This window comes from Gadus morhua, chromosome 18, assembly GCF_902167405.1.
Source record: "Gadus morhua chromosome 18, gadMor3.0, whole genome shotgun sequence".
NCBI lineage: Eukaryota > Metazoa > Chordata > Actinopteri > Gadiformes > Gadidae > Gadus > Gadus morhua.
In genome coordinates, this window is record NC_044065.1 from 6416799 (window position 1) to 6426798 (window position 10000).

Sequence of the window (10000 nt, forward strand, 5' to 3'; positions counted from 1 at the left end):
CCCGGGGCCGAGGCCCGGGTGGTGGAGTAGGATCTGCGGGGCGGCCCGCCCAGGGGGGCGGCCGAGACCGCCAGGTGGGTGTCCGAGTTGGCCGTCGCCATGGCGCACGGGGGTGGGGCCAGGGAGAGGCGCCCGCCGCTGCCGCCGCCGTCGCCGCCACGGGAACCGGCCTCCAGGTCCCAGGAGGCCAGCCCGGCCCCGTGGGGGCCCCGGGCCCCGGCCGTGTGTCGCGCGCTGCCGTTGCCCAGGTGGCAGTGGTGGTGGTGGGGGTGGTGGTGGTGGTGGTGCGACTGGTGCGGCGCCGGCTGCGGCGCCGACACCGAGCCCTGCCGCGACGCCTTCCTGCGCCGGCGCTGCCGTCCCTGGGGCTCCGGCGGCGGGGGCGTGGCCGCGATGCGGACCCCGGCGCGCCGCAGCAGGGCGCGGGCCACGTGTGCGCCCTGCTTGGCGCCCTTGCGGACCACGTGCACGATGAACTTGAGCAGCTCGTCGTAGCAGGAGCCCGGCTCCGAGAAGGAGGCCAGCGTGCTGGCGTTGGACAGGAAGCGCACGCGCTGCTCCTTCATCAGCTGGCTCTCCCGCTGCTTGGTCTCCGAGAACTGCGTGGCGATGACCACCAGGCACAGGTTGATCATGAAGAAGGAGCCGATCTGGGGGCGAGGGGCGGAGGTCAGGAGCCGTAGGACGGAACAGATCACCGCAGGGCAATTCAATCAGACACACTAGCACACACACACACACACACACACACACACGAGCATGCACGCATGCACGCACATACACACACACGCACATACACGCACACACAAACACACACACACACATACGTGCACGCAAACACAAACGAGCGTACACCCACACACACACACACACAACCAAGCATACACACATGCACGCACACACACACGCACAAACACACCCACACTATGACCACTAAGTGGTACTCACAATGATGAGCAGGATGAAATAGATGAAGTTGTAGAAGGAGTGAGCATCCATCACAAAGTACATGATGTCCACCCATCCTTCCAACGTGATGACCTGTAGACGAAAGAGAGAAGAGAGAGGGGACAGAGAGATGAAGGAGAACAGAGGACAGAGAGAGCGAGAGCGAGAGCGAGAGCGAGAGCGAGAGCGAGAGAGAGAGGGTAATCAGTGCAACTAGGAGGTAGAGTAATGACAAACGGATTAAATAGACACGTTTTTTGTATTAAAGAGGTAGATGGTGCCCTGCAGCCTCAACAGAAGCTGGATAGCAAAAAAAGGAATCCCTTATATTTATATCATCACTTTCACATCCACTAACATCACACTTACAGGAAATGTCCTCCTTAGACAACTCCTCTCTAATCTGCTCTCTGCCCCCAATCACCAGCGCTAGTGGAACCGATGTGATTTGTGGCAGATTGGCTGAAAGACTCTCCTCCTCTGTTGTAGGGTCGGAGGTGACCCTGTAATCCTGCTATTGTTCTGTAGTAATTAGCCTTCACATCTCCTTCAACGCAGAATACCAGCCAAGAAAAACACCAGTGCAAGACTCTTCATCTGAACGTGGGGAGGCTGCATCTACCCTTCAACATGAAGGAGTCAACATGGAGGGCATCTTATTATTGGAGGACGTTGGAGGACTTTACATTTCTTAAGTGGCAGGCTCAGAGTAAAAGAGGTGTCAACTGGATGTGTGTGTGTGCGTTGTGAGTGTGACTTTGTGTGTGCGTGCATTTGTGCGTAAGTATGTGCTCGTGTGTAAAACTTACATTTTCTGACGACCCTTCTCTAAATTGCCACTTCCCTTCGGGCACGTTGCAATACCCACTTCAGATTTCCTTCCACCTCATCATCATCAGGACTAATCTAAACTCCACAAGGCCATTAGCACACTCATCTCGCCTCTCTCCGTTTAGAGCGCCTATTTTATTCAATAAAATAGCAATATTCGAGGCGATATTTCCCTTCTAACTTTTAATGAATAAAGAAAAAGCAAAAAAAAAAGGTAAAACATTTTACAATAAAATAGATCGATAATAATACAAAAAAAAAATCAAATGATATTTGCCGCCATCGTATCGAATCTCGTATCGCAAAAAGGGCGACGATGTATATCGCCGTGACGATATTTCATCCCAGCCCATCACCGCCGCCAGCGACCTCACCTGGAAGATGGCGATCCAGGCGTAGCAGATGTTGTCGAAGTTGATGGCGCCCTTGAAGGGGTTGACCAGGCCGGCGGAGCAGTTGGTGTAGTACTGGTTCCAGTTGACGCAGGTGGTGTTGTCGGTGGAGTTGTACGCGTCCATGTCCAGCCGGCACTGGAGCCCGCCCTCCTCGTACAGCACCGGCACCATGCCGCACTCTCGCATCCCGTTCTCCCGCTGCTGCGAGCAGATGAAGGGGTTCTCGTCGTCGTTCTCCGTGTGGAAGTACTTCCCCAGCTCCAGAGACAGGGGGCTGGGGGATGGAGGAGGGTGGAGGGAGAGGACGGTCAATAAAGAACGATCTAATTGTAATGATTCCGATTTGTAATTTTCATCTTGAAGGAAAGTGAGGCCTCTGCATTCAACACGTCACTAGAAGCACTGGGATCATTCAACCCGTCACTAGAAGCACTGGGATCATTCAACCCGTCACTAGAAGCACTGGGATCATTCAACCCGTCACTAGAAGCACTGGGATCATTCAACCCGTCACTAGAAGCACTGGGATCATTCAACCCATCACTAGAAGCACTGGGATCATTCAACCCATCACTAGAAGCACTGGGATCTGTCAACCCATCACTAGAAGCACTGGGATCATTCAACCCGTCACTAGAAGCACTGGGATCATTCAACCCATCACTAGAAGCACTGGGATCTGTCAACCCATCACTAGAAGCACTGGGATCATTCAACCCGTCACTAGAAGCACTGGGATCATTCAACCCATCACTAGAAGCACTGGGATCTATCAACCCATCACTAGAAGCACTGGGATCATTCAACCCGTCACTAGAAGCACTGGGATCATTCAACCCGTCACTAGAAGCACTGGGATCATTCAACCCGTCACTAGAAGCACTGGGATCATTCAACCCGTCACTAGAAGCACTGGGATCATTCAACCCGTCACTAGAAGCACTGGGATCATTCAACCCATCACTAGAAGCACTGGGATCATTCAACCCATCACTAGAAGCACTGGGATCTGTCAACCCATCACTAGAAGCACTGGGATCATTCAACCCGTCACTAGAAGCACTGGGATCATTCAACCCATCACTAGAAGCACTGGGATCTGTCAACCCATCACTAGAAGCACTGGGATCATTCAACCCGTCACTAGAAGCACTGGGATCATTCAACCCATCACTAGAAGCACTGGGATCTATCAACCCATCACTAGAAGCACTGGGATCATTCAACCCGTCACTAGAAGCACTGGGATCATTCAAACCGTCACTAGAAGCACTGGGATCATTCAACCCATCACTAGAAGCACTGGGATCTGTCAACCCATCACTAGAAGCACTGGGATCATTCAACCCGTCACTAGAAGCACTGGGATCATTCAACCCATCACTAGAAGCACTGGGATCATTCAACCCATCACTAGAAGCACTGGGATCTGTCAACCCATCACTAGAAGCACTGGGATCATTCAACCCGTCACTAGAAGCACTGGGATCATACAACCCATCACTAGAAGCACTGGGATCTGTCAACCCATCACTAGAAGCACTGGGATCATTCAACCCGTCACTAGAAGCACTGGGATCATTCAACCCATCACTAGAAGCACTGGGATCTATCAGCCCATCACTAGAAGCACTGGGATCATTCAACCCGTCACTAGAAGCACTGGGATCATTCAAACCGTCACTAGAAGCACTGGGATCATTCAACCCATCACTAGAAGCACTGGGATCTGTCAACCCATCACTAGAAGCACTGGGATCATTCAACCCGTCACTAGAAGCACTGGGATCATTCAACCCATCACTAGAAGCACTGGGATCTGTCAACCCATCACTAGAAGCACTGGGATCATTCAACCCGTCACTAGAAGCACTGGGATCATTCAACCCATCACTAGAAGCACTGGGATCTATCAACCCATCACTAGAAGCACTGGGATCATTCAACCCGTCACTAGAAGCACTGGGATCATTCAAACCGTCACTAGAAGCACTGGGATCATTCAACCCATCACTAGCAGCACTGGGATAATTCAACCCATCACCACCAGCACTGGGATCATTCAACCCATCAGTAGCAGGACTTTCTTGTTGTGAGGCAACAGAGATAACCACAGGCACGGGCACACACAATCAAACATATGTACAATAGCATGAGTAAAAGCATTTTAAACACGAGGGCATAATAGGTGGATTAAGCTAAGGGATGATACACTGCCTAACATGGGAAACACACTATCCCTCAATAAGGAGATATAATAGAACAGATACAAACGGTAGCCAGCGCTATAGAAATAACAACGCTTCTACCAGGGCTCCCATGTTCCTTACAATACTAAGCCTAGAGATACACACTAGCACACGCTTTAAGCCGGAAGAGACCTGCACCTTCACACACGCACACTGTATGTGCGCACTCTCATTAAAACCGGTGTGCAGAGACCCATGCGGCGGTGGCGTCGATAGTGCTTAGCTAAGCCTTTCTGCGCGGCGCATTTTATGACCGCGCGCCTTCATAAATCCCAACGGGGGAGTTATAGGACAGAAGACGCCTCGGTGTGTGGGGGGGGGGGGGGAGGATTGGGGGATGGGGTACATGAATAAGTCATGGTTGGGCCGTGTGGCGTGCGGCGCGGTCATGCGCGGGGCTCTCTCTCATTACCGCTCCTCTCTTCATCATTCGACGGCGGCGATCGATAATCGTTAAAGTCGTCAGGTGTTTTGGCTGCAAGGAGCAGAGGTCTCCGGAGCGAGACCGTCTTCAGGGGGAGGGGAAGGGGAGGGAGGGAGGGAGGGAGGGAGGGAGGGAGAGGGGAGGGGGAGGTCAAGGTTATGCCTCCCTGGTTCCACCTTGAACCCTCCCCCTTTCAGGGACTCCCACTCCGCGGTGCGTTTCTTGTTTTGTGTATTAGCACGAGCGCTAGCTGTCCCGCTAGTCAATCGCAGCGCTAACTAAATATGAATCGATTCAGGCATACAGGAAAACATTTAACCGATACCCTTTTGAATGGATAATTGAGGTAATATGAGATACTAAGTGAGGCCTGTGTCTGCCTGCAGTAAACACAAATAATGCATGCATACATTTACATGGCCTGTTGAACCAACACACACACACACACACACACACACCACACAGCCTTCCTCTATGATTGTTATGTCATGTCTGTGATTTGTGACTTCTGTTTATATGATCACATTGTGTTTGAGTGTGTGTGTGTGTGTGTGTGTGTGTGTGTGTGTGTGTGTGTGTGTGTGTGTGTGTGTGTGTGTGTGTGTTTGTGTATGTGTTTGCGTGTTTAATGTGCATGATTGTGCCTGTGTGTGCATGTTTGTGTACAGGCATGAGTGTGTGTGTGTGTGTGTGTGTGTGTGTGTGTGTGTGTGTGTGTCCATGTATGTGTGTCCATATGCGTTTCTGTGTATCTGTGTGTATGTGTTGGTGTGTGTGTGTGTTTGTGCATTTGCGTTTCTGTGTGTGTGTGTGTGTGTGTGTGTGTGTGTGTGTGTGTGTGTGTGTGTGTGTGTGTGTGTGTGTGTGTGTGTATCCATATGCGCTTCTATGTCTGTGTGTGTGTGCGTATGTGTTTGCATGTGTGTTTGTGTGTGTTTGGGTATCCACATGCGTTTCTATTTTTGTGTGTGTCTGTGTGTGTGTCAATATGCGTTCTTATGTGTGTGTGTGTGTATGTGTCAATATGCGTTTGTGTATGTGTCCATGTGTAAGTGTGTGTGTGCGTGCGTGCGTGCGTGCGTCTCACAAAGAGAAGTTGTCCTCCACGAAGCAGCGGTTCCTCAGAAGCCCCGCCCACAGCTGCACGCCCACGATGCCGAAGATGAAGAAGACGAAGAAGCACAGCAGCAGCACGTTGCCCAGCATGGGCAGGGTGTCCAGCAGAAGGGTGACCAGGATACGCATGCCTGCCGGGGGGAAGAGGACAGGGGTCAGTGCCGCGGAGGACCCATGCAGTACAACACCCTGAGGGGTCACGACACACTGACCTACACTGGGACACTTGATGGGGATGCCTTGGTGACGCAGCGCTGACTCACACTGAGCTTGTTGGCAGGAGATACCACCACATGCCTGTCTCTCACATATATGGTGAATGACTGATGGATATATTATGCCTTCAGTTTTTATAGACATTTATACTTATGTATATATATATATAATATATATATATATATACTGTATATATATATATCACTGTACAAACATATATTCTAGTTTTATTTAAACTATGTTGTTCTTAATTTCGCTGTACCTTGTTACTTTTTTTATCTTCTTATACAATTGTTTTATTTAATTTTTTTACATTGTTAAGGAGAGATTGGGATACAAACATGTAACTAGCGGCTATGACGGCTTTGTCTTTTATGTTGTGCATTTTACCAATAAAAAACCTTGACCTTGAACTTGAACCAACCTTTTTGAACCTGAGAGGGATCAAGGGTCCTGAGGAATAGGAAGGTTTGTTTGTTTGACACAAACACAGAGCTTTTACGGCAGGTTTGACTTTAGTTTGGGGTAAACCCTGCATCTAGCTCCCCATCGTAGCTGCGCTCGCTAGCTTGTCTCAGCAAAGAGCGCGCACGATATTTAACTTTCCCAAGGTCACGTCTGGAGTTTGTGAAACATTTCTTTGTAATTTATTGTAATTGCCATCAAATCTACATCCATGCAAGTGTTATTAATTCAAAAAGAACATCTGAACAATTAAATATATACGTTTTACACAGATGTCCATGGTTTTTTCTAGAACATTCACTGCTGGGCCTCACGTGGTCTCTGGGGCGACCATGTGCCAAAGGGCCCCATGTTTGCCAGCCCTGCTCTGGAAGTCTAGAGGGATCGTAAATCATGACGTCACAACGCCACCACCGCCGCAATTGTGGAAGCATTGGAATGGTAGCTGATGTTGGTAGTCGTGTTTCTTTGGTTCATTGTTTCTTAATTCATCCCATTATTTGTAACTATGGGAAGAACTTGTTGGCGGAGCGTTTCTCCTGCAAGGTTTCTCAAAAATAATGCTACGGTATGATTTCATTGGTTTATGATTTTACAGTACTACAACTCTCTTGGGTTCTCCCTCCCGAATATTGCTCCCGAAAACTCCCATGATGCACTATGATGCACAAACCCCTACATGAGATAAGATCAGCTCTTTAAATAAGACAAGATAATGTTGTTTATAATCCCGGGTAGCACCTTTCAGGAAACTCACACCTTTAAGTGCAGAAAACAACAGCAGCTCTTAAAACAATGGAGGTAATAAATAGAGGAACAGAAGGGACATGAGCCACTAAAGCAGTGAACCTCAGTTCCTCTATATCTACCTCCTCCACACCTCCCTAGTGCTCTGTTCTCCTTTCTATCTTCGATTCAATAACAAGGAACAGGACAACACACAGTATTATACGTTTAACATGGCCGTATGCGGTCATTTCTGGCAATCTATATATCCTGAGATGGACTGGATATACAACAAAATTGCCATTCCAAAACAATGCAGCGACTTGGATGACCATTGGACGGCCTGGAAATAGACTAATATGAAGTTGACTTCGGATATTGCTCACCAGGATATTGATCAGTTTATATCAGCCGTATGAAGTTCCAGCGAGAATGTCGATAAGTGATGCTTAAAGGGGTTATGTTACGCCACCAGGTGTGAGTGTGATAAGCCATTAAAAGCTGTTTGAAAACCTGCCTTTTCCTTTGTTTTAGTGACATCACTAGGAGGGATTGTCCACCTAGATGTATGATGAAGAGATGAGCAACATTAGGCTGGTAGACTGATCTACCCAGCATGCATCTAGGTGGACACGCCCACCTTTGATGTCACTATTATGTAATGGCAGAAAAACACAGGAAAAATAATGGATAATCACACTCACACCTGGTGGTATACCTTCACCCCTTTAATAAACGACGCATGTTCCGGGAGAACTGCACGGCAACATGAACCCAGTGACCTGTCACAGCGTTCAGAGATGGAGCTGAACCTAAAAGGTTGCGGGGTGTGTTTCTGTGTCTGAGTGTGAGTGTGTGTGTTCATGCGATTGTGTGAGTGCGAGTGCGAGTGTTTGTGTGCGAGTGCGAGTGTGTGTGAGTGCGCGAGTGTGTGAGTTTTTTTAACACATCCTCTGTTCAACCTGCTCTGGTTAGCGTTGCCTAACTTTCTGACATCAACATAAAAGACGAGCAAACGCACACACGCACGGATGGCGCCGACACACACAAGCACATGAGTGCACGCACACACACACACACACGCGTTGTTCTGACCGCCCACACACTCCCCGCTCGGTCTCGGCTATATCGGGCCATGTCATCGCCGCTGCCTCCGCTGCAGTTCTGGCTGTGCTACTGTCATCTCCGCTCTCTCCCCAGCCTCTCATCTCCCTCACATCCTCCCTGCGTTCTGCTCTTCTTCTTCCCCGGCTCTCATCTGATTCATCTGCCGAGCTGTCTGGCTGTCTGGTTGTCGGTGTGTCGGCCTGTCTGCCTGTCCGTCTGCCTGCTGCCTGTTGATCAGGAAACGCTGTTCTCATCAAAGGCATCCGTGCATTATGCTAACTTGAACACGGTGGATTCTGATGCGTGACCATGACGCTATGAATGTTCTTTTGTGCTGAAGAGGCAGCATTCGCAAACCTCGGATTTCAAAAGTCCCCCCGATTTTAGGAGGAGGATGAGGAGACGAAGGAAGAACAAAAAAAGAGAGAGAGCGATAGAGAGAGATAGAGAGAAAGGGGGAGAGAGAGAGAGAGAGAGAGCGAGAGCGAGAGCGAGAGCGAGAGCGCGAGAGAGAGAGAGAGAGAATAGGATGGATGAGGACAGAACAGAAGAGAAGAGGATAGAAAAGGAGAGGAGAGGAGAGGACAGAAGGGATAACAGGAGAAGAGGATGAACGAGGACAGGGACAGAAGAGGAGAGGAGAGGCGGCCGAGGCAGCAGGTGATGTGAGGACCAGGTGTGTGCTGATAAGGTGTCCGGTCCACTGCCTCGTGCGTCCGGCCGCCAGTGTTAAGAACAAAGCCGAGCCACGACCAGAACCAGGAAACGAGGGACTGAGCGCCATCAGGACGGCTGCAGGCCTGTAAAACCAACACAACTCCGAGCCAAGCAAGCCCTCTTTCCTCTCTGATGTGCATGTCAGGATATATTTGTGCTTTACCTTTATTTTAACAGTTAAACTATAATCTGTTTGCAAGGGTAGAACACAACAACATCCAACATCAAGAGAGATACAACATTGTTTGCATGATCGTAGCGTAACGTAGCATTGCAAGGAAGACCAAATAGAAAACTGGTAGAATGGAGTGATAGAAAGGGTATTAGGGGTCGATCAGGGAAAGAGGGGTATTGTCCCTTTAGGGTTTGAGCTGTGAAAGCGGGGGTACCCAGTGGACAACCCTAAGCTGTTCATAGTATATCTGGTTGGTTCCTCCTGCCAAAAAGTCTACTTTAAAGGAAATACACTGTCAAGATAAAAAGGTATATTTCAAAGAATCGGAGAAAGGCATTTGAAGTGAAATGGCTTGAGAAATATTATATTCAACAAGCAAAGCTTCGCTCTACTGTCAGAATCCACTGGTTATGGACCAGTAACGTACTCGGTTATTCCGTCTCATCCAAAACCAACCAGGAAGAAAAATCCATCACTCTTCATGCATTATTCATCTCTGAATCGTCTCGTTTGGGAGTGCGCGGAGAGAACTTTAGAAAAGGCGAGGCTGCGATTCAGAAGATTCCTCAACCGCTTCCACAACTCTTTGGTGAGGTTCTGAGTGACAGGCCCAGCAGAGCCACGACAACAA

General features: G+C 49.3%; 1 protein-coding gene across 1 annotated transcript in view; it reads right to left on the reverse strand.

The window, feature by feature from the left end:
• The window catches only part of cacna1g (calcium channel, voltage-dependent, T type, alpha 1G subunit), a 111248-nt gene that overhangs the window by 92026 nt on the left and 9222 nt on the right, over positions 1-10000 (reverse strand). Inside the window, exons 2-5 of the mRNA XM_030339458.1 lie at positions 5935-6094; positions 2154-2448; positions 949-1041; positions 1-650 (exon numbers count right to left, since the gene is read on the reverse strand). The exon at positions 1-650 is cut by the window's left edge and continues 194 nt beyond it. Of these exons, the coding sequence (XP_030195318.1) occupies positions 1-650; positions 949-1041; positions 2154-2448; positions 5935-6094 (1198 nt within the window). The remainder of the gene's footprint in view (positions 651-948; positions 1042-2153; positions 2449-5934; positions 6095-10000) is intronic.